Here is a 25432-nt window from a genome sequence, read left to right as displayed (position 1 = left end):
TTCCTCAAATGGTGATGGCTAACATGAGGGGTGATAATTGTAGGACGGATGTCAAAGGTAGATCTTTACCCAGAGGGTAGTAAGGGTGTGGGGTGCCCTGCCTGCAGCAGTAGTGGACTCGCCAACTTTAAGGGTATTCAAATGATCATTGGATAGGCATACGGATAATATTGGAATAGTTTAGGTTAGAGGATCATGAGATTGGTTCCACTGGTCGGTGCAACATCGAGGGCCAAAGGGCCTGTACTGCGCTGTAATGTTCTATGTTCTATATTCATGTAAATGTCAAGACGCCCCTTAAAAGTCACTACACAGATGTATAGTGCATAAATACGGACACATGGGATTGAGGGTGATTTAGCAGTTTGGATCAGGAATTGGCCAGCTGGTAGAAGACAGAGGGTGGAGGTTGATGAGAAATATTCAACCTGGAGTTCAGTTACTAGTGGTGTACCACAGGGATCTGTTTTGGGGCCACTGCTGTTTGTCATTTTTATAAATGACCTAGATGAGGGTGTAGCAGGATGGATTAGTAAATTTGCTGACGACACCAAAGTTGGAGGAGTTGTAGACAGTGAGGATGGATGTTACAGTTTGCAGAAGGACAATTTAAGCCTATCAATTTAGCTTTAAATTGAGGGATGGTAATTATAGGACGGATGTCAGTGGTAGGTTCTTTACTCAGAGGGTAGTAAGGACGTGGAATGACCTGCCTGCAGCAGTTGTGGACTCGCCAGCTTTAAGGGCGTTCAAATGGTCAGTGGATAGGCATATGGATAACATTGGAATAGTTTAGGTTACAGGGTCATTAGATTGGTTCCACTGGTCAGTGCAACATCAAGGGCTGAAGGGCCTGTACTGCGCTGTAATGTTCTATTGTATCCACTTCCGCTGCCTCCCCTGACAAGAGTTCCAGGCACCCACCAGTCTGTGTAAAAAATCTGCCTCGTACATCTCCTTTAAACCTTGTCCGTTGCATCTTAAATCTATGCCCCCAGTAATGGACTCTTCCACCCTGGGAAAAAGCTTCTGACTATCCACTCTGTCCGCGCCTCTCATAATCTTGTAGACTTCTATCAGGTCTCCCCTCAACCTCTGTTGCTCCAGTGAGAACAAACCAAGTTTCTCCAATCTCTCCTCATAGCTAGTGCCCTCCATACCAGGCAACATCCTGGTAAATCTTTTCTGTACCCTCTCCAAAGCCTCCACATCCTTCTGGTAGTGTGGCAACCAGAATTGAACACTATACTCCAAGTGCAGCCTAACTAAAGTTCTACAAAGCTGCAACATGACTTGCCAATTTTTAAACTCAATACCCCAGCCGATGCAGGCAAGCATGCCATATGCCTTCTTGACTACTTTCTCCACCTGCATTGCCACTTTCAGTAACCTGTGTACCTGTACACCCAGATTCCTTTGCCTAGAAAATTGTGATAAGATTTGGCTGTCCAAAAAAAATTCATCTTTAAGATATGGCAAGTCCATGATGACATATTTGTTTGTACGCTGGACAGCGATAGATGACTTCAGTCTTTTTGGTGGTTTTATGACACCCTTCCAATCACAAATAGAGCGAAAAAGGATTATATAAAGTCTCCCACTCTCTTCTTCATATTCTCTGCCTTGCTTTCTAAAACAAAAGTGGCATCCATATTAGATATCACACAGAAGGGAAAGTCATCGAGTTGAAGGACCTACAGGCCAAAACCCAAAGTGCATGAGCTATGGTTTATGATTTTTTTAAAACTGATGATTTTCCTTAAATGCCTGTTCAAAACAAGAAATGCTACATAGTATGGACTGTTTCTCATTTGCATGTGATAACTTCAGCACCAAAAAGACTGAAGTCATCTACTAACTTGCCCCACAAAAGCAGCATCTGTAACACTCAAATGGTCAAAGGCTTGAAGGAGTTGACATTTTTACCTCCAGAGTAGTTGACATTGATAAAAAGTCAACATTAAAATAGCTGAAGACAGCCTTGCTTTTGGCAAATTACAAAAAGCTGCCTGGGGGCAAAGTGAAAAAGTGAAAGTACACAGAGCACTTGGCCTTCCAACTCTCTGGTAGGCTTGAGAAATTTGGACCGTTTACTTCATGCTAGCAAACAAGCTACTTCAATTTCAAATGACCTGCTTGTGGAGACTAGTAAGATGGCAAGACAAGGTTCCTAATACTGAACGCCCCTCCAAGATCAACGTGCCTAGCATCCACGCTTTGAAGAGAACTGACAAAAGATGGGAAGAACATACTGCATGACAGATGAGCATTGCAAATAATTCTTCCACCAAAAGCTAATTGAAGGGGAAAGTTCACATATAGGCAAGAAGCAGCGTTTCAAGGGAAGGTCTAACTAGAGTTCCAAAACTGCCTAAGAACCTTGCACAGGATTGCTTAATGTGGTTCAGCTTCATCAGCAACAGCAACATTTCCTATGAACAGGACAGAGATACATTGGCCAACAGGGAACATGAACGTTGTTAAATCCAGTCACAAGCCTGAACCAACAATACATGTGTGCAACTGATCTTTTTGTGCTTGAATTGAATTGGTTAGCCATCTTCAAACATGACATCTAAAAATTAATTCTGGTTGATGAGACGGAGCCATGGAGAACGAACATGACGACATGAACCGATTCTGCCCCTGCCACAATTCATCTGAAACCCTTTTTTACCTCTAAACCTGAAGATTCTAATGTGCTCCTAGTTTACCTAATGCGTTCTCAGCAAAGACGCTTTGTCATCCCAAATTGAAAGAAAATATGTATAATAATGCAAAGATTACTAGTAGGCTACAAGATTGAGAAAAGGATAGAAATGATTTGGAAAAGCGTGGCCTCATTCGAGACAGTCAGCATGGCTTTGTGGGGACAGCTCATGCCTTACTAACTTGATTGATTTCTTTTGAGGAGGTGACGAAGGTGATTGATGAGGGTAGAGCATTGGATGTTGTCTACATGGATTTTAGTGAGGATTTCGACAAGATCCCTAATGGTAGGGTCATGTAGAAAATTAAGATGCATGGAACCCATGGTGACTTGGCCGCTTGGATTCAGAATTGGCTTGCTTGTAGAAGTTGGAGACAAATGGTGGAAGGGTGTTTTTCTGGCTGGAGGTCTGTGACTAGTGGTGTTCTGTAGGGAACCTACTGGGACCTTTGCTGTTTGTAATATATATATGTAAGTGACTTGGATGAAAACATAGATGGATGGGTTAGTAAGTTTGCAGACAAGACGAAGATAAGTGGAGTTATGGATAGTGTAGAATGTTATCAAAGGATACAGCGATATATCGATCAGCTGCAGATATGGGCTGAGAAGTGGCAGATGGAGTTTAATCTGGGTAAGTGTGAGGTGCTGCACTTTGGGAGATTAAATGCTAAGGTTAAGTATACAGTTAATAGCAGGACCCTAAACAGCACTGATGTACAGAGGGATCCTGGGGTTCAAGTCCACAGCTTCCTGAAAGTGGCCGCACAAGTACAGAGGGTGGTTAAGAAGGCAAAATGCATGCTTGCCTTTATTGGTCGAGTCAGAATAACATGTTGCAGCTTTATAAAACTTTGGTTAAGCCACACTTGGAGTATTGCGATCCATTATGGTCGCCACATTACAGGAAGGATGTAGAGGCTTTGGAAAAGGTGCAGAGGAGTTTACCAGGATACTGCCTGGATTAGAGGGTATGAACTATCTGGAGTTGCAGAGGCTGAGGGGAGACCTGATAGAAGTCCACAAAATTATGAGAGGCATAAATAGGGAGACAGTTAGAATCTCTTTCGCAGAGTTGAAATGTCTAATACAAGGCGACATGCATTTAAGGTGAGGGGGGAAGTTCAAAGGAGATGTGAGGGGTAAGTTTTGTTTTATACAGAGTGGTAGGTGTCTGGAATGTGCTGCCAGGGGTGGTGCAGGCAGTTATAATAGGGGCTTTTAGATAAGCACATGAATATGCAAGGAATAGAGGGATACAGACCAAGTGCAGGCAGAAGGACTTGTTAATTTGGCGTCATGTTCGGCACACCATATTAGGCTGAAGGGCCTATCCCTGTGCTGTACTGTTCTAAGTTCAAATTTTAGAAACCAACAAAGAATGACTAAAACAAGTAAAGAGGGAGAAATTATATTACGAGAGAAAACTAGCAAGAAGTAAAGAAAACAGACAGTAAAACCTTCCTCAAGTATATAAAAAAGGGAGAATGACTAATGTGAGCATTCGCCCCAGAAAGGATGAGACTGGGGAATAATGTGAAACAAGGTGACAACAGAGACTTTGAACAAGTATTTTGTATCGGTCTTCACAGTAGAAACACGAAAATCATCCTAAAATAGGAGAAAAGCAAGAGGCAAAAGGGGTGATGGAACGTAAAACAATCACAATGGCTAAACAGAAAATAGGAGGAAAATGAGTGGGAAAATTATGGAATTAAAGGCTGACATTTCCCCTGAACATGACAGTCTGCATCGAAGGGTCTGAAAGGAACTGGCCGCAGTGACAGTTCATGCATTTGTTGCAATCGTCCAAAGTTCCCTAGATGCTTTGGTGGTGGTGGTGGAGGAGGAGGAGAGAGAGAGGGAGAGAGAGAGAGAGAGAGAGAGAGAGAGAGAGAGAGAGAGGGAGAGAGAGAGAGAGAGGGAGAGAGAGAGAGAGAGAGAGAGAGAGAGAGAAAAAAAGAGGAGGAGGTGGTGGTATATTCGTATATTCCTCTAAATTGGGGATTGGTTACTCAACAGAAAGCAAGCTCGAAGTAAATGGTCAGTTTAAAGTTAGTAAACTGTAATTAGTGGATTGCCATGGGGATCAATTATTTACTCAACTATTTACAATCCAAGTTAATTACTTGGATGAAGGGGCTGACTACATTGTATCATCAGTAAATTTGACTATAAAGATAGATGCAGTTGAGGAGACAAAGGGAGAGAGACAGGTTTACTGAGTGGGCAAAAATTTTACAGATGGAGAAGATTATAATAAAATATGAGGCTGTTCACTTTGGCAAGAATTGAAAAGCAGCATGTTATTTAAATAGAGAAGGACTGCAGAATGTTACAGAACAGTGGGATCTGGCTGAGTTTGTACATTAATCACAAAAAGCTAATATGCAGGTACAGCAATAATTAGGAAGACAAATAGGATTGTGGTTCTTATTACAAAGAGGATAAGAACATAAGAAATAGGAGCATGAGTAGGCCAACTAGCCCTTCGAGCCTGCCCCGCCATTCAATAAGATCATGGCTGATCTGTCTTGGCTCAGTTCCACATTCCCGCCCTCTCCCCATAACCCTTAATCCCCTCTCTCATCAAAAACCCATCAACCCGCGTCTTAAAAATATTTAGCGAGGTAGCCTCCACCACTTCAACGGGCAGAGAATTCCAGAGATTCACCACCCTTTGAGTGAAGAAGTTCTTCCTCAACTCCGTTCTAAACCGCCCCCCCTTTATCTTGAGGCTGTGCCCTCTAGTCCTACTGTCCTTTCCGAGCGGGAAGAGTCTCTCCACCTCTATCCTATCCATCCCATTCATCATCTTATACGTCTCAATGAGATCTCCCCGCATCCTTCTAAACTCTAACGAGTACAAGCCTAATTTATTCAGCCTCTCCTCATAGCTCAACTCCCTCAACTCCGGCATCAGCCTAGTAAACCTCCTCTGCACTCCCTCCAAGGCTAAAATATCCTTGCGTAAGTACGGCGCCCAAAACTGCACACGGTACTCCAGCTGCGGCCTCACCAATGCCCTATACAGCCGCAGCAAGACCTCCCTTCTTTTATATTCAATCCCCCTCGCTATGAAGGCCAGCATCCCATTCGCCTTCCTGACCACCTGCTGCACCTACAGGCTGGGTTTTTGTGACTCATGCACAAGGACCCTGAGGTCCCTCTGCACCGTCGCCTGCTGCAGTTTTTCTCCACGTAAGTAATAATCCTTCCTACCATTATTCCTACCAAAGTGGACCACCTCGCACTTGCCAACATTAAATTCCATCTGCCATTTCCTGGCCCATTCGCCCAGCCTATCTAGATCCTTCTGTAGACTCTCACCACCCTCGTAAAAGTAGGGAATTTTACTTCAACTAAATAGAGCGTTGGTGAGACTGCACCTAGAGTGCAGTATACAGTTTAAGTCTCCTTACTTAAGGATATACTTTTATTGGAAACAATGCAGAGACAGTTCAGTAGCTGATTCCTGGGACGAAGGGCTAGTCAGATGAGGAAAGATTGAGCAGGTTGAGTCATTGCAGTTTAGAATAATGATAGTTAAACTTATTAAGACATAGGATTTTAGATGTTGAGATGTTTTCTCTCATGAGTGAATCTACAACTGGGGACACAGTTTCAAAATAAGGAGTCCCCCAATTAAGTCAGAGCAGAGGAGAAAATTCTTCTGACAGAAGGTCATTAGCTTTTGGAATTCTTTGCCCCAGAAAAAAGTGAAGGCTAGGTCTTTGAATACATTCAAGGACGAGTTAGACAAATTTTTGATTAGCAAGGGAGATGGGATGCAGACAGGAAAATAGAGTTAAGGCCACAGTCAGATCAGCCATGATCTTATGCTCCTGCCCTTACTCACATCAATTCCCAGTCACACAGCACTCCTGTGTGAACTGCCTTAAATTAGCTCCCAATTAAGCATCCCCTTGATTGTATTACTCCCATTTAGGTAGACCCTATCACTACAATTTCCCCCGTCCCCACAATCTTCAAGAGATATGTCTTCATCTAATTCTGATTACCTGAGCATTACTCCAGTGGGTGTTCTGCCTTCTGCTCTGGGCCCTAAGCTCTTGAATTTTCTCCATTACTGCTTTTAAGACACTCACTTGTAAAAACACTTCTCTGGCTGCCTTATATAGATTGGTGACAAATGATGCTTTATAACATGCCTGTGAAGCACATTGCAATGTTTCCTTCCATTAAAGGTGACATACATAGGAAGTTGCTGGTGCTTAATTTCAGCAAGTATTTTTGTGGTTTTCTAGAAGGTGCATTGGAATGTTTGTTTGAATTTATATTGGAGATTTAAAATGAAATGAATTGGAGATTCATCCCAGTTTCTGAAAAACGTTTTCAGTAAACACAACTATACAGTGGAAATGTTTGTACAAGGAAAATAAATCTTTACCCTTGCAAGAATGCTGGGATCCACAGCAACTACCTCGGATAGACACTTCATGGCCTTTGTTCGTACAGCAATCGCACTCTCTCCTAGTACACGTAGAATCTGAAAGTCATCATATCCAATACATAGCATCAATGATTTGGGAACACAGAAGCATTTCTTTCAATTTCTGCCACTTTTTTGTGGATCACAACTGTACTGCCCCACCAGATACTGCAAATTTCTTCTCCATTGTCTCAGTGACAGTGGTTATCACTACTGCTTCACAGCATCAAGGACCCGGACTCTTAGATCACTGTGTGGAGTTTGCACATTCTCCACATGGCTGGTTTGCTCCGGTCCGCTGGTTTCCACCCACAGTCCAAAGATGTGTGGGTTAGGTAGACTGGTCATGCTAAATTCCCCGAGTGTCAAGGAATCAGCAGGGTAGGTACGTGGGGTTGCTGGGAGGGGGCCTGGGTGGGATTGATGTCATAAGAACATAAGAAATAGGAGCAGGAGTAGACCACCTAGCCCTTCGAGCCTGCCCTGCCATTCGATAAGATCATGCCTGATCTGTCGTGGCTCAGTTCCACATTCCCGCCCTCTCCCCATAACCCTTAAACCCCTCTCTTATCAAAAACTTATCAACCCGCGTCTTAAATATATTTAGCGAGGCAGCCTCCACCACTTCAACGGGCAGAGAATTCCAGAGATTCACCACCCTTTGAGTGAAGAAGTTCCTCCTCAACTCTGTTCTAAACTGCCCACCCCCGCCCCCCCATCTTGAGGCTGTGCCCTCGAGTCCTACTGTCCTTTCTGAGCAGGAAGAGCCTCTCCACCTCTATCCTATCCATCCCATTCATCATCTTATATGTCTCAATGAGATCTCCCCTCATTCTTCTAAACTCTAACGAGTACAAGCCTAGTATATTCAGCCTCTCCTCATAGCTCAACCCCCTCAACTCCGGAATCAGCCTAGTAAACCTCCTCTGCACTCCCTCCAAGGCCAAAATATCCTTGCATAAGTGCGGCGACCAAAACTGCACACAGTGCTCCAGCTGCGGCCTCACCAGTGCCCTGTACAGTTGCAGCAAGACCCCCCTACTTTTATATTCAATTCCCCTCGCTATGAAGGCCAGCATCCCATTCGCCTTCCTGACCACCTGCTGCAACTGCAGGCTGGGTTTTTGCGACTCATACACAAGGACCCCCCAGGTCACTCTGCACCGTCGCATGCTGCAGTTTTTTGCCACGTAAGTAGTAGTCCTTCCTACCATTATTCCTACCGAAGTGGACACCTTCACACTTGCCAACATTAAATTCCATTTGCCATTTCCTGGCCCATTTGCCCAGCCTATCTAGATCCTTCTGCAGACTCTCCACATCCTCCGCACAATTTGCCGTTCCACCAATCTTGGTGTCATCAGCAAATTTCGATACCATACACTCGGTTCCCTCCTCCAGATCATCTATATAAATGGTGAACAGCTGAGGCCCCAGCACCGACCCCTGGGGCACTCCACTAGTCACCAACCGCCAATCCGAATAGCACCCATTGACCCCCACTCTCTGCCTCCTATTTGACAGCCAATCCTCTATCCATGCTAACACCCTACCCCCAACTCCATGCCCCCTGACCTTCTGTAATAACCTCTTGTGAGGCACCTTATCAAACGCCTTCTGAAAATCAAGAAAGACCACATCCACCGGCTCTCCTCTATCCACCGCCCTAGACACATCCTCATAGAACTCCAAAAAATTCGTCAGACACGACTTCCCATAACGAAACCGTGCTGCGTCTGCTCTATCAAACAATTCTCCTCAAGATGTCTCGCTATTTTCTCCTTGATCACAGATTCTAACATTTTACCTACAACAGACGTTAAACTAACCAGCCTATAATTCCCTGCCTTTTGCCTGCCACCCTTCTTAAACAACGGCGCAACATTAGCCGTTTTCCAATCTCCCGGCACTTCCCCGGAATCCAGCGACATTTGGAAAATAACCAAGGCATCCACTATCACCTCTGCCATTTCTTTCAGAATCCTTGGATGCATTCCATCCGGTCCTGGGGACTTGTCCACAATCAGTCCCTCCAGTCTGTCGAGCACTGCCTCTCTAGTAACAATAATGTCATTCAGGCCCTCCACTCCTACCATCTTTCCATCGCTAACACCCGGCAAATTATTCACATCCTCCTCCGTGAAGACCGAAACAAAAAAGGTATTCAAGGCCTCAGCCATTTCCCCATCCCCTACCACTAAGTCCCCCCTCTCATCCTCTAAGGGTCCAACGTTCACCCTAGCCAGCCTCTTCCTTTTTATTTATTTATAAAAACTCTTACTATCCTTTTTTATATTAAGCACTAGCCCAGCTTCATGGTTTCTCCTACCCTTCTTTATCAACTTCTTTGTCATTCTTTGTTGACATTTAAACCTCTCCCAATCCTCTTCCCGCCCACTACTCTTGGCTACTCTAAACGCATCAGCTTTTAATTTAACACTTTCCTTTACCTCCTTCGTTATCCATGGCTGATTATCTCTCCTCCTACGATCCTTTTTAACCATCGGAATACATTTCTGCTGAGCACCAAGAAAGATCTCCTTAAAGATCCTCCACTGTTCCTCAGCAGACCTACCTTCCAACGTGCTCCCCCAATCAACATTTGCCAATTCCCCTCTCATCCTACCGTACTCCCCTCTGTTCAAACAAAGGACACATGTCCGGGAACCCACTTTCTCCTCCTCCATCTGCATCAGAAACTCCACCATGCAATGATCACTCTTCCCAAGAGGGTCCTTCACCACAAGGTCCCTAATTCTACCCGCCTCATTACATAACACCAGATCCAAGATAGCTCGCTCCCTTGTCGGCTCCAACACACACTGTTCAAGGAAACTATCCCGGCAGCATTCCAAGAACTCTTCCTCAAGCCCACCGCGTCCAACATGGGTCGACCAATCAATATGTAGATTGAAATCCCCCATAATTATCGCCGTTCCATTCCTGCAAGCCGCATTTATTTGCGCGTTAACAGCCCGCCCCACCTCCAGATCATTATTTGGGGGCCTATAAATGACACCCACCAGCGTCTTCCTCCCTTTGCTGTTCCTAATCTCCACCCACAACGATTCCACTTTCTGCTCTTTGGCTCCTATATCATCCCTTACTACCACCCTGATGCTATCCTTAATCAGCAGAGCTAAGCCCCCCCACTTTTTCCTCCCGCCTATCCTTCCTAAACATTTGATACCCCCGGACATTCAGCTCCCAGTCCCTGTCACCTTGCAGCCACGTCTCTGTAATGGCCACCAGATCATATCCATTTGTGCTGATCTGCACCATCAGCTCATCCACTTTATTCCGAATGCTTTGTGCATTCAGATAAAGTGCCTTCATCCCAGCCTTCACCTGTACCCTATTTGCCAGAACGCCACCAACCTTACTCATGCCCCCTACTCCTTTTATTATTGGGACATCCTCGGCCTCTTCCCTTACCTGTACCCTCTCCTCTACTTTAGACCCCGTAATTTCACCTACCCTCGCACCCTCCCCCCCCAATTAGTTTAAAGCCCTATCTACAGTCCTATCTACACGATTCGCCAGGACTCTGGTCCCTGCACGGTTCAGACCAACCCCATCCCACCTGAACAGCTCCCACCTACCCCAATACTGGTGCCAATGCCCCATAAATTCAAACCCATTCCTCCCACACCAATCCCTGAGCCACCCATTCACTTCCTTAATCTTATCAACCCTACACCCGTCTGCACTCGGTTCAGGCAGTAGTCAGAGATAACCACCTTGTCGGTTCTACTTTTTAATTCCATTCCCAGTTTTTCATACTCCCTCCCCAGATCCTCAGTCCGCATTTTGCCTACGTTGTTGGCACCCACATATACTACAACGACCGGATTCTCACCCTCCCACTTCAGGTTCCTCCGCAGCCCAGATGCGGCATCCTGGACCCGAGCACCAGGCAGACAACACACCCTTCTGTGCACTTTGTCATTGTGACAAAGGACAGTGTCAATACCCTTAACCACACCATCCCCAATCACCACCAAGTTCCTCTTCACCTTCTCTTTGCCTATGTCCTGTGTCTGCATCACTGTACCGTGTGCAATTTGCTCACCAACCTCACAACCCTCGTTCTTGTCCACACTGGAAGCAAGAACCTCAAACCTGTTATGCAGATTGAGAGGCTGAGGCATTCGGTCCCCACCCTTCTTCCTCCTCTCAGCAGACCCCTCCTGTTCCTGACCCTTAGAGTCAGCCAGTCTAGGGGGGGGGGGTGGATGTCTCTTGCACCCCATTATCAATGGCACCCTCCCTCCCCCTGATGAGCCTCAGTGTCTGTAGCTCAGAGGCCAGCTCATCTACCTTGAGCCGGAGCTCCTCCAGCAACCTGCACTTACTGCAGACATGGTCACTGGGAAGGACCCTGGGGTCCACATCATACAGAAACAGCACATCACATGCCCCTCCATTATTCCCTGTATTAATATTGAACAACTATTTCAACGCAAACTTACCTGGCCCTTTTCTCCAAAGCCCTTAAGAGTCCTTCCATTAGCCCTATATTCTGTATTCCGGTTACTCTTACCAAAGTGAATCACCTCACACTTTTCCGTATTAAACTCCATTTGCCGCCTCTTGGCCCAGCTCTGCAGCTTATCGATGTCCCTCTGCAAACTGTAACATCTATCCTCACTGTCTACAACTCCTCCAGCTTTGGTGTCGTCAGCAAATTTACTAATCCATCCTTCTACACCCTCATCTAGGTCATTTATAAAAATGACAAACAGTAGTGGCCCTAAAACAGATCCTTGAGGTACACCACTTGTAACTGAACTCCAGGTTGAATATTTCCCATCAACCACCACCCTCTGTCTTCTATCAGCTAGACAATTCCTGATCCAAACTGCTAAATCACCCTCAATCCCACACATCTGCATTTTCTGCAGTAGCCTACCATGGGGAACCTTATCAAACGCTTTGCTAAAATCCATATACACCACGTCAACTGCCTTACCCTTATCCACCTCTTTGGTCACCTTTTCAAAAAACTCGATAAGGTTTGTGAGGCACGACCTACCCTTCACAAAACCGTGTTGATTATCCCTAATCAATTTATTTCCCTCTAGATGATTATAAATCCTATCTCTTATAATTCTTTCCAAAACTTTGCCCACAACAGAAGTAAGCCTCACCGGTCTATAATTCCCAGGATGGTCTCTACTCCCCTTCTTGAACAAGGCGACAACATTTACTAGCCTCCAGTCTTCCAGCACTATATCTGTAGCCAATGGCGACATGAAGATCAAAGTCAAAGGCTCTGCAATCTCCTCCCTAGCCTCCCAGAGAATCTTAGGGTAAATCCCATCCAGCTCAGGGGACTTATCTACTTTCATGCTCTCAAGAATTGCTAACACCTCCTCCTTATGTACCTCAATCCCGTCTAGTCTACTACCTGGTATCGCAGTATTCTCCTCGACTACACTGACTTTTTCCTGTGTGAATACTGACAAAAAATACTCATTCAGTGCCTCTCCTATCTCTTCAGGCTCCACGCACAACTTCCCACTGCTGTCTCTGACTGGCCCTAATCTTGCCCTGACCAATCTTTTACTCTTGACATACCTGTAGAAAGCTTTAGGGTTTTCCTTGATCCTATCCGCCAAAGTCTTCTCATGTCCTCTTCTAGCTCTTCTTAACTCTCTCTTTAGTTCCTTCCTGGCTAATTTGTAACTCTCCAGTGCCCTAACTGAGCCTTCACGTCTCATCTTTACATAAGCCTCCTTCTTCCTCTTCACCAGAGATTCAACTTCCTTAGTACACCATGGTTCCCTCGCTCAACCACTTCCTCCCTGCCTGACAGGTACATATTTATCAAGGACTCGCAGTGGCTGCTCCTTAAATAAACTCCACATTTCAGATGTTCCCAACCCCTGCAATTTCCTACTCCACCCTAAGTATCCTAAATCTCTCCTAATAGCCTCATAATTACCTTTCCCCCAGCTATAACTTTTGCCCTTTGGTATATGCCTATCCCTTTCCATCACTAAGGTAAACGTAACCGAATTGTGGTCACTATCACCAAAGTGCTTACCTACCTCCAAATCTAACACCTGGTCTGGTTCATTACCCAATACCAGATCCAATGTAGCCTCACCCCTTGTTGGCCTATCTACATACTGTGTCAGGAAACCTTCCTGCCCACAATGGACAAAAACTGACCACTCTAACGTGCTTGAACTATAGCTTTTCCAATCAATATTTGTAAAGTTAAAAGTCCCCCATAACAACTACCCTGTTACTTTCGCACCTATCCAGGATCATCTTTGCAATCCTTTCCTCTACATCTCTGGAACATTTTGGAGGCCTATAAAAAAACTCCCAACAGTGTGATCTCTCCTTTCCTGTTTCCAATCTCAGCCCATACTACCTCAGTAGACAGGTCCACATCAAACGTCCTTTCTGCCACTGTAATACAGTCCTTGACTAACAATGCCACGCCTCCCCCTCTTCTAACACCTACTCTGCTCTGACTGAAACATCTGAACCCCAGAACCTGCAACAACCATTCCTGTCCCTGCTCTATCCATGTCTCTGATGAAGCATTCCGAAAGCTAGTGGCGTTTACTACCAAAATAAGCCCATTGGACTTTAACCTGGTGTTGAGACTTCTTACTCAGGTGAGGGGCCAGAGTCCGCAGGTGACATGAAAATTGGTGGTGTGGTAAATAGCAAGGAGGATTAGGGTCACAGGATGGTATGGATGGGCTAATCAGATGGACAGTGGTCAATGGAATTTAACCCTGAAAAAAATGTGAGATGATGCATTTTGGGAGGACAAACCAAGAGAATACACAATGAACGGTAGGATGCTAGGAAGTACACAGAGATCTTGGGGTGCAGAGTCAAAGATCCCCAGGGCAGCAAGACAGGTAGATAAGAGACGTCGCTGGATTCCGGGGAAGTGCCGGAAGATTGGAAAACAGCTAATGTTACGCCGTTGTTTAAGAAGGGTGCCAGGCAAAAGGCGGGGAATTATAGGCCTGTTAGTTTAACGTCTGTTGTAGGTAAAATGTTAGAATCCGTCATCAAGGAGGAAATAGCGAGGCATCGTGAGGGGAATTGTTTGATAGAGCAGACGCAGCACGGTTTCCTTCAAGGGAAGTCGTGTCTGACAAATTTACTGGAGTTCTATGAGGATGTGTCTAGGGCGGTGGATAGAGGAGAGCCGGTGGATGTGGTCTTTCTGGATTTTCAGAAGGCGTTTGACAAGGTACCTCACAAGAGGTTATTACAGAAGGTCAGGGGGCATGGAGTTGGGGGTAGGCTGTTAGCGTGGATAGAGGACTGGTTGTCAAATAGGAGGCAGAGAGTGGGGGTCAATGGGTGCTATTCGGATTGGCGGATGGTGACTAGTGGAGTGCCCCAGGGGTCGGTGCTGGAGCCTCAGCTATTTACCATTTATATAGATGATCTGGAGGAGGGAACCGAGTGTAGGGTGTCGAAATTTGCTGATGACACCAAAATTGGTGGAAAGGCAAATTGTGCGGAGGGTGTGGAGAGTCTACAGAAGGATCTAGATAGGCTGGGCGAATGGGCCAGGAAATGGCAAATGGAATTTAATGTTGGCAAGTGCGAGGTGGTCCACTTTGGTAGGAATAATGGTAGGAAGGGTTATTACTTACGTGGAGAAAAACTGCAGCAGGCGATGGTGCAGAGGGACCTCGGGGTCCTTGTGCATGAGTCACAAAAACCCAGCTTGCAGGTGCAGCAGGTGGTCAGGAAGGCAAATGGGATGCTGGCCTTCATCGCGAGGGGGACTGAATATAAAAGTAGGGAGGTCTTGCTGAGGCTGTATAGGGCATTGGTGAGGCCGCGCTGGAGTACTGTGTGCAGTTTTGGGCGCCGTACTTATGCAAGGATATTTTAGCCTTGGAGGGAGTGCAGAGGAGGTTTATTAGGCTGATGCCGGAGTTGAGGGAGTTGAGCTATGGGGAGAGGCTGAATAGATTAGGCTTGTACTCGTTAGAGTTTAGAAGAATGAGGGGAGATCTCATTGAGACGTGTAAGATGATGAATGGGATGGATAGGATAGAGGTGGAGAGACTCTTCCCGCTCAGAAAGGATAGTAGGACTAGGGGGCATAGCCTCAAGATAAAGGGGGGGGGCGGTTTAGAACAGAGTTGAGGAGGAACTTCTTGACTCAAAGGGTGGTGAATCTCTGGAATTCTCTGCCCGTTGAAGTGGTGGAGGCTGCCTCGCTAAATATTTTTAAGACGCGGGTTGATGGGTTTTTGATGAGAGAGGGGTTTAAGGGTTATGGGGAGAGGGCGGGAATGTGGAACTGAGCCACGACAGATCAGCCATGATCTTACTGAATGGCGGGGCAGGCTCGAAGGGCTAGTTGGCCTACTCCTGCTCCTATTTCTTACGTTCTTATGATAGTCAAGGTGGCATATGAGACACATGCCTTCATTAGCCGAGGCATAGTAACTCACCTTCTGGCAGCCACCCCCCCAAGCTCCACCATCTGCCATGGTGAGATTCACCCAGAGGATTACCCTGACCCTCTAGATGACTAGTCTATCGATAACACCACTCCTCCACTGCCTCTCAACATATTGAAGCCCTTCATCTCTGGTTTCGTTGTGGTAAATATTCCCTATTCTCCCTTTAAGCTTTCCTAAAACGTGGTGTTCAGAATTGGATACCAGAAGAATTCCCACCAGCTCCTTCTTAGTCTAGATTCTTTTACATACCCCTGGAAAGTTGACAAAGCTTCAGTTCAATGTTTCATCTGAAATTTGAATTCACTGAACCAAATGGGTATTTTGAATTATAAACTAAACGGATTAGAACTTTTCTACATACTAGATCAGCTCAGTCTGTAATGCACAATAGGCAGTTAGGAAGAAAAGGCCACCCAACACAAAACCTACTTCTTCCACAGACCATACATTGCAAACTTGAATTTTGACTTGCTGACATTCGCCTCTCTAACAAAGCTCGATTAAATGGATCTACTAATTTGTGTACGGTGCTTAATGTCTCAACACCTTTCCAGACAGGTATTGATTAAATTCCTTTCAATACCAATGGTATATAGCCATCACTCACCTGTGTCAAATAAATATCAAAGCTCTGTGCAAACGGCCTCATGGAGGCCAAGTATCGGACAATCAGACAGGCATCTTCATAGTCCACATTAGCAGAGTTCATTCTGTGGGTGCAAAAAGAAACTAGTCAAACTCGAGGCAAGACAACAGATCATCAAGACAACTAGAAGCAGAAGTAGGCCATCTGGCCCCTCGATCCTGCTCCACCATTCAGTAAGATCATGGCTGATCTTTTTGTGGACTCAGGTCCACTTACCTGCCCGCTCACCATAACCCTTAATTCCTTTACTGTTCAAAAATTTATCTGTCCTTGCCTTAAAAACATTCAATGATTGGCCTCAACTGCTTCACCAGGCAGGGAATTCCACAGATTCACAACCCTTTGGGTGAAGGGTTCTCAACTCAGTCCTAAATCTGTTTCCTCTTATTTTGAGATTATGTCCCTTAGTTCTCGTTTCACCCGCCAATGGAAACAACATCCCTGCTTCTAGCTTATCTATTGCTTCATAATTTATCTTTCTATAATATTCCTCCCCTCACTCTTCTAAATTCCAGTGAGCATAGTCCCAGTCTACTCAGTCTCTCCTCAGAAGCCAACCCTCTCAATGCCCAAATCAACTTAGTGAATCTCCTCTGCAGCCCCTCCAGTGCCAGAATATCCTTTCTCAAGTAAGGAGACCAAAACTATACAACAGTACTCCAGGTGTAGCCTCACCAACACCTTATACAGCTGCAGCATAACCTCCCTTATGTCTGAAGGTGTCCGATGGTAGCTGATGGTTTGTTTAATGTCTTGAAAGTGTATTATTTGGTTAGTCATTTTAGTTATTTGTTTAGCAAGATTAACTAGATACACTCCCTGTCAAGTTATTCCAGCTTGGGATGTATTCAGAAAATTGCTCAAATATGTTCTATCTACAGGACAAATTCAATTACTAACACATGAGTCCATCTCAATAATCAGCAAAGTGAAGCAAGGTGTTGGTGACAGTGCTAGGAAGCGGCACTTACTGAGTAATAATCTTCTCCCTCATGTTCAGTTGGGATTCAACCAAAACACTCAGAAAGAAGATGGTTTTGATCATTGGAAAGTCAATCATCTCAATCACAGGACATTGCTGCAGGGGTTCCTCAGAATAGTGTCTTAGGCCCAAGCACCTTCCGCTGTTTTATCAAGGACATAGGACATTACAGCGCAGTACAGGCCCTTCGGCCCTCGATGTTGCGCCAACCAGTGGAACCAATCTAATGACCCTCTAACCTAAACTATTCCAGTGTTATCCATATAAGAACATGAGAAATAGGAGCAGGAGTAGGCCATCTAGCCCTTCGAGCCTGCACCACCATTCAATAAGATCATGGCTGATCTGAAGGGGATCAGTTCCACTTTCCTGCTTTCTCCCCATAACCCTTAATTCCCTTGTCTGTCAAAAACCTATCTACCAGTGACTTAAATGTATTTAGCGAGGTAGCCTCCTCCACTTCAACGGGCAGAGAATTCCAGAGATTCACCATTCTTTGAGTGAAGAAGTTCCTCCTCAACTCCGATCTAAACTGCCCCCCCACTTATCTTGAGGCTGTGCCCTCTAATCCTGCTATCCTTTCTAAGCGGGAAGAATTTCTCTACCTCTCACTGGTCTATAATTCCCAGGTTGGTTTCTACTCCCCTTCTTGAACAACGGGACAACATTTGCTATCTTCCAGTCTTCCGGCACTATACCTGCAGCCAATGACAACATGAAGATCAAAGCCAAAGGCTCTGCAATTTCCTCCCTAGCCTCTGCACGCCACCTGCTGCTCAGAATCCAGTTTTGAAAATTGGAGAACAGTGATATACTTCCTGAATGCACTTAATAAATTCCACCCCATCTTAGCCCTCAACTCTATGAAAGTCCCAGTCTATATTAGGAAAATAAAAATCCACCACTATGACAACCCTATTACTTGTGCAAGTCTCCCCAATCTTCCTGCATATTTGTTCTTCTAATTCTAATTAGCCATTTTTATAATTCTTTGGACTCTGCATTGGTTCTTACAGATTGGGGAGTAGCTAATGTAAGCCTGCTATTTAAAAAGGGAGCTTGAGAGAAAACGAGGAACTACAGACCTGTGAGCCTAATGTCAGTGCTGGGGAAGTTGCTGGAGTCCTTCGTCAGGGGTTTCATTACTCAGCATTTGGAAAGCAGTGGTATAATCAGACAAAATCGCCATGGATTTACAAAAGAGAAATAGTGCTTGATGAAGGCAGGTGCAGCAGGTGATCAAGAAGGCAAATGGAATGCTGGCCTTTATAGCGAGGGGGATAGAATATAAAAGTAGGGAGGTCTTGCTGCAACTGTACAGGGCACTGGTGAGGCCGCAGCTGGAGTACTGTGTGCAGTTTTGGTCGCCGCACTTGCGCAAGGATATATTGGCCTTGGAGGGAGTGCAGATAAGGTTCACTAGGCTGATACCAGAGATGAGGGGGTTAGCCTATGAAGAGAGATTGAATAGACTGGGCTGAGGGGGGATCTTATAGAGACATATAAGATAATGAAGGAGATAGATAGGGTGGAGGTAGAGAGATTCTTCCTGCTTAGGAAGGATAGCAGAACTAGAGGGCACAGCCTCAAGGTAAGGGGGGGGGTGCAGTTTAGATCGGAGTTGATGAGGAACTTCTTCACTCAAAGGGTGGTGAATCTCTGGAATTCTCTGCCTGTTGCGACCTCACTGAATATATTTAAGTCACAGGTAGATAGGTTTCTGATAGACAGGGGAATTAAGGGTTATGGGGAGCAGGCGAGAAAGTGGAACTCATCCACTTCAGATCAGCCATGATCTTATTGAATGGGAGGGCAGGCTCGAAGGGCTAGATGGCCTACTCCTGCTCCTATTTCTTATGTTATGAATCTATTGGAATTTGTTGAGGACATAACTAGTAGAGTTCACAGAACCGAATCATAGGATACTTGAGTGTGGAAGAGGCCCTTCAGTCCATCGAAACTGCACCGACGAATAAAATGTCCTGTCCACCTAATTCCACTTGCCAGCACTTGGCCCAGAGCCTTGAATGTTATGGTGTGCCAAGTACTCATCCAGATATCTTTTAAAGGATGTGAAGCATCCTGCCTCCACCACCTTCCCAGGCAGCGCATTCCAGACCGTCACCACCCTCTGGGTAAAAACATTTTTCCTCAAATCCCCCCAAACCTCCCATCCCTCACTTTTACCTTATGTCCCCTTGTAACTGAGCCTTCAGCCAAGGGGAACAGCTGATCCTTATCCACCCTGTCCATGCCTTTCATAATCTTGAACATCTCGATTAGGTTGCCCTTTCTGCTCCAGAGAAAACAATGCAAGCCTTATAAGCCGCATTACAAGAAAGATGTGGAAGCGTTAGAAAGGGTGCAGAGGTGGTTTACCAGGATGTTGCCTGGTATGGTGGGAAGGTCTCATGAGGAAAGGCTGAGGGACTTGAGGTTGTTTTCATTAGAGGGAAGAAGGTTAAGAGATGACCTAATTGAGGCATACAAGATGATCAGAGGGTTAGATAGGGTGGACAGTGAGGGCCTTTTTCCTCGCATGGTGATGGCTAGCACGAGGGGACATAGCTTTAAATTGAGGGTTGGTAATTATAGGACGGATGTCTGAGGTAGGTTCTTTACTCAGAGGGTAGTAAGGGCGTGGAATGCCCTGCCTGCAGCAGTTGTGGACTCGCCAACTATAAGGGCGTTCAAATGGTCAGTAGATAGGCATATGGGTAATATTGGAATAGTTTAGTTTAGGTTAGAGGGTCGTTAGATTCATTCCACTGGCTGGCGCCACATCGAGGGCCGAAGGGCCTGTACTGCGCAGTAATGTTCTATGTTCTATCCAACCTCTCTTCATAACTTAAAATATTCCATCCCAGGCAGCATCCTGGTGAATCTCCTCTGCACCCTGTCCAGTGCGTTCATGCCCTTCCTATAATGTGGTGACCAGAACTGCACACAATACTCCAGCTTTGGCCTCATCGAAGTTCTATACAACTCCATCATGATCCCTCTGCTTTTGTAATCTATACCCCAATTGATAAAGGCGAGTGTGCCATATGCCTTTTTCACTGCCTTATTAATCTGCCTTTCCGCCTTCAGAGATCTCTAGACAAACACACCAAGGTCTCTTTGTTCTTCGGAACTTCCCAGTGTCAGACCTTTCATAGTATACTTCCCTGTTAAATGACTCCTTCCAAAGTGCATCACCTCACTTTTCAGGGTTAAATTCCATCTGCTACTTATCCGCCCATTTGACCATCTCATCTACATCCTCCTATAACCCAAGACACTCAATTTCACTATCAACCACCTAGCCAATCTTTGTGTCATCGGCACTGACCCTACCTCTCACGTAGTGATCTACGCCATTTATGTAAATGACAAACAATAGGGGGTCCAGCGTAGATCCCTGTGGTACGCCACTGGTCCAGTCGCTAAAGTCATCTTTTAGAACTAAGGTGAAGAGAAATTTCTTCACCCAGAGGGAGGTGAATGTATGGGATTCACTAATACATATTAGTTTGAGTCCAAAGCAGTGTCCGATTGCAAGAAAAAACTAGATTTCGCTCTTGGGGCTAAAGGGATCAAGGAAGGGAAGAAGGATCAGGAAATTGAATTCAAACAGCCATGATCATTATGAATGAGAAGTCTAAAATTAGACGGCATAGGTTTAAGGTGAGAGGGGAGAGATACAAGAGTGTCTAGAGGAGTACTTTTTTGACAGAAGGTGGTGTGTGTCTGGAACAAGCTGCCAGAGATAGTGGTAGAGGCAGGTACAATCTTATCTTTTTAAAAGCATTTAGATAGTTACATGGATAAGATAGGTATAGAGGGATATGGGCCAAGTGCGGGTAATTGGGATTAGCTTAGGACTTTGAAAAAAGAGTGGCATGGGCAAGTTGGGCCAAAGGGCCTATTTCCATGCTGTAAACTTCTATGACTCTAGCAGGATAGAGGGGCCGAATGGCCTACACCTGCTGCTTGTTTCTGTTTCTATATGTTTCAATGAACGTTCCCTCAAATGCAAGTCACGTCCCTTAAATGTCCCCCTGAATACAAGTCTACCTGCCCTACAGTATGGCCTTAGATCATGTTAACCAATGGTAGAACATGTGGCATTAAATTTGAAACATGACACTGTCCATCTTTACATGAATTTCCTTTCAATGAATTCCATCACCTGAAAAGCACATTGAACACCTAATTGGTTAGATAGATCGAATATCTTATGTCTACAGGTTATATGTCCAAAATCTGGCACCCACAAAACTGAGAACATGCCTGATTTTCCTGCATTTCCTGGTTCGCTAATGTCCTTTAGGGAAGGAAGTTTTCCATCCTTTCTTGGTCTGGCCTACATGTGAATCCTAAGCCATAGCAATGTGATTTTCTCTTAATAGCCTACTAAACTGCCCCAGTGGGTCACTCAGTTTGAGTGGATAACAAATGCTGGCCTTGCCAGTGATGCCCACATGTCAAAGTACAAAGAAAATTACAGCACAGGAACAAGCCCTTCAGCGGTCCAAGCCTGCACTGATCATGCTACCCAACTTAATTAAAACCCCCACCCTTCCGGGGACCATATCCCTCCATTCCATCCGAATCATGTATTTGTCAAGAGGCTTTAAATAAGTTTTTTGCCTCGGTCTTCACAGAGGAAGACACGAATAGTTTGCCGGATCTTAAAGATAGGAGGATGGTAGGAGTTGAGGGCCTGAATGCGATTACTGTCACTAGAGAGATAGTGCTTGATAGACTAATGGGACTGAAGGTGGACAAGTCCCCAGGAACGGATGGAATGCACCCCAGGGTTCTGAAAGAAATGGCAGAGGTGATAGTGGATGCCTTAGTAATTATTTACCAAAATTTGCTGGATTCCAGGGAGGTGCTGGAAGATTGGAAAATGGCTAATGTTACACCGCTGTTTAAAAAAGGTAGCAGACGAAAGGCAGGGAATTATAGGCTGGTTAGTTTAATGTCTGTAGTTGGAAAAGTGCTTGAATCCGTCATCAAAGAAGAAATAGCGAGGCAACTAGAAAAGAATGGTTTGATAGAGCAGACGCAGCACGGATTTGTTAAGGGGAAGTCGTGTTTGACGAATTTATTGGATTTCTATGAGGATGTGACTAGTGCGGTAGACAGAGGGGAACCGGTGGATGTGCTGTTTTTAGATTTTCAAAAGGTGTTTGATAAGGTGCCTCATAAAAGGTGGCTACAGAAGGTTAGGGTGCATGGAGTTGGGGGTAAGGTGTTAGTGTGGATAGAGGATTGGCTGTCTAATAGGAAGCAGAGAGTTGGTATCAATGGGTGCTATTCTGATTGGTGGTTGGTGACTAGTGGAGTGCCGCAAGGATTGGTGCTGGGGCCTCCGCTATTTACCATTTATATAGATGATCTGGAGGAGGGGGCTGAGTGTAGGGTAACGAAATTTGCTGATGACACGAAGATGAGTGGAAAAGCAAACTGCATGGAGGGTGTGGAAAGTCTGCAGAGGGATCTGAATGGGCTAAACGAGCGGGTGAGGACCTGGCAGATGGAGTATAATGTTAGCAAGTGTGAGGTTATCCACTTTGGCAGGAATAATAGTAGGAGGGATTACTATTTAAAGGGCGAAAAGTTGCAGCATGCTACGATGCAGAGGGACCTGGGGGTCCTTGTGCACGAGTTGCAAAAACCCAGTCTGCAGGTGCAGCAGGTGATCAAGAAGGCGAATGGGATGCTGGCCTTTATAGCGAGGGGGATAGAATATAAAAGCAGGGAGGTCTTGCTGCAACTGTACAGGGCACTGGTGTGGCCACAGCTGGAGTACTGTGTGCAGTTTTGGATGCCGCACTTGCGCAAGGATATTTTGGCCTTGGAGGGAGTGCAGAGGAGGTTCACTAGGCTGATACTGGGGATGAGGGGGTTGTACTACGAAGAAAGACTAAATAGACTGGGTCTGTACTCGTTGGAGTTTAGAAGGATGAGGGGGGATCTTATAGAGACGCATAAGATAATGAAAGGGATGGATAGGGTAGAGGTAGAGAGATTCTTCCTGGGGGGGGGGGGGGGGGGGGCAGAGAGAGAGAGAGAGCAGCAGCAGTTTAGATCAGAGTTGAGGAGGGACTTCTTCACTCAAAGGGTGGTGAATCTCTGGAATTCTCTGCCCATTGAAGTGGTGGAGGCTACCTCGCTAAATATATTTAAGTCACGGGTAGATAGGTTTTTGATACACAAGGGAATTAAGGGTGATGGGGAGAAAGCAGGAAAGTGGAACTGATCCACTTCAGATCAGCCATGATCTTACTGAATGGTGGGGCAGGCTCAAAGGGCTAGATGGCCTACTCCTGCTCCTACTTCTTATGATCTTATGAAAGTTTCCCCAGCATGTGGAGAGTCCTACTTGGCAAAACTTGAACTACTCTTGAGTGACTGGGTGAGTGACTGACGTGAAGGTGGGGAATCACTTTGGGATTACTGACCATAGTCATATTAATTTTAAAATATTTCTGGAAAGGGACAGAATTAATCTACAGGTGCAAGTCCTAAATTGGGGCAAGGCGAATTTTGATGGAATTAGATAGCAGCTAGCAAGAGTAGTTTGTTCGAGGGCAGAGGCAGCTCCGGCAAGTCTCCTACTGTAGCAAGTGGGAGACTTTTAAAAGTTAAATAGCTAGAGTTCAGGGTCTATATGTCCCTGTTAGGGTGAAGGACAGGAGTAGGGAACCTTGAATGACAAAACATGTTGACGTTTTGGCCAGGAAAAAGGAGGCATGGGCTCAGGTACAAGCATTTGGGATCAAGGGATTTCCCTGGAAGCGTACTCTCACAGCCTAACAATCACTAACACTGCTCTTTGTAATTTACTTGCAAGTCTAGAGATCCTCTGAAGGAGGACCCCAAACTGACAGTGAAACTATGGAACCTGATACACGGACTCATCTGTGATCATGACCCCAGGGGCATCATCCACTTACTGCCCTTCGAACCATCCAACAACCAGCAAAGCCAAAACACAACTTGACAGCAACCCGGAACGCCTGACTGCAGGTCCATCTCCAGGAGCAAGGAAGCAAACAAACCCTCCGTCCACACATCGAGCAGAGCGAAGAACCTCTTGGACAAAACCATACCCTTAACACCACAAACCACTCTCACTGTCTCCCAGGTTGAAAAGAAGCAGTCACTCTAGGAAGTGTGGAAATTGTGCAGGCCTGCAGCTGAGAGTCAAACAATGCTGTCCCAAAGCTCCCCGCTCCAGCTTACTGCTGGCAAATGTCCAATCTCTGGAAAACAAGCTGGAGGAACTTAAGAGTAAGACTCACTTTCCAAAGAGAACTGAGGAACTGCTGTGTGCTCTGTTTCATGGAGACATGACTCACTCCTGTTTCACTGGACAATGTCCTACATGATGTGGGTATGCCGGCGTTGGACTGGTGTAAACACAGTAAAAAGTCTGACAACACCAGGTTTTAGTCCAACCGATTTATTTGATAATAGATTCACAAGCTTTCGGGGTTAGTCCCTTCGTCAGGTGAATGGAGAGTTCTGGCCTCAGACAGAGCATATAAAAAGCACAGACAGTTTAGAGATTGCTGATTAGAATGCGAATCCTTACACCTAACCTGCTGTTCAAGACTGTTCTAAACTGTCTGTGCTTTATATGCTCTGTCTGATCAGGAATAGTCAGCATGGATTTGTCAAGGGCAGGTCGTGCCTTACAAGCCTAGTTGAGTTCTTCGATAATGTGACTGAACACATTGACGAAGGAAGTGCCGTGGACGTAGTGTACATGGACTTCAGCAAGGCGTTTGATAAGGTCCCCCATGCAAGACTTCTTGAGAAGGTGAGAGGGCATGGGATCCAAGGGCCTTTGGCCTTGTGGATCCAGAACTGGCTTGCCTGCAGAAGGCAGAGAGTGGTTGTGGATGGGGCTTTTTCTGAATGGAGGTCAGTCACCAGCGGAGTGCCTCAAGGATCTGTTCTGGGACCCTTGTTGTTTGTCATTTTCATAAATGACCTGGATGAGGAAGTGGAGGGATGGGTAAGTAAGTTCGCTGATGACACGAAGGTCGGTGGTGTTGTGGATGATCTGGAAGGATGGCAAAAGTTGCAGCAGGACATAGATAGGATGCAGGACTGGGCGGAGAAGTGGCAGATGGACTTCAACGCGGATAAATGTGTTGTCGTCCATTTTGGCAGAACC

The 25432-nt window shown here is 45.6% G+C and overlaps 1 protein-coding gene across 5 annotated transcripts in view; it reads right to left on the bottom strand.

The window, feature by feature from the left end:
- The window catches only part of nipblb (NIPBL cohesin loading factor b), a 600450-nt gene that overhangs the window by 181211 nt on the left and 393807 nt on the right, over positions 1-25432 (bottom strand). For all 5 annotated transcript variants that reach the window (XM_080189563.1, XM_080189568.1, XM_080189564.1 and 2 more), the window contains 2 exons: positions 16236-16338; positions 7122-7220 (listed from right to left, as the gene is read on the bottom strand). In XM_080189563.1, coding sequence (XP_080045689.1) covers positions 7122-7220; positions 16236-16338 — 202 coding nt within the window. The remainder of the gene's footprint in view (positions 1-7121; positions 7221-16235; positions 16339-25432) is intronic.

This window comes from Carcharhinus amblyrhynchos, chromosome 5 (genome assembly GCF_965287045.1).
Source record: "Carcharhinus amblyrhynchos chromosome 5, sCarAmb.v2.hapA, whole genome shotgun sequence".
Classification (NCBI taxonomy): Eukaryota; Metazoa; Chordata; class Chondrichthyes; order Carcharhiniformes; family Carcharhinidae; genus Carcharhinus; species Carcharhinus amblyrhynchos.
The sequence above is the reverse complement of the archived record's forward strand: the minus strand, read 5'-3'. Positions and strand labels throughout refer to the sequence as shown.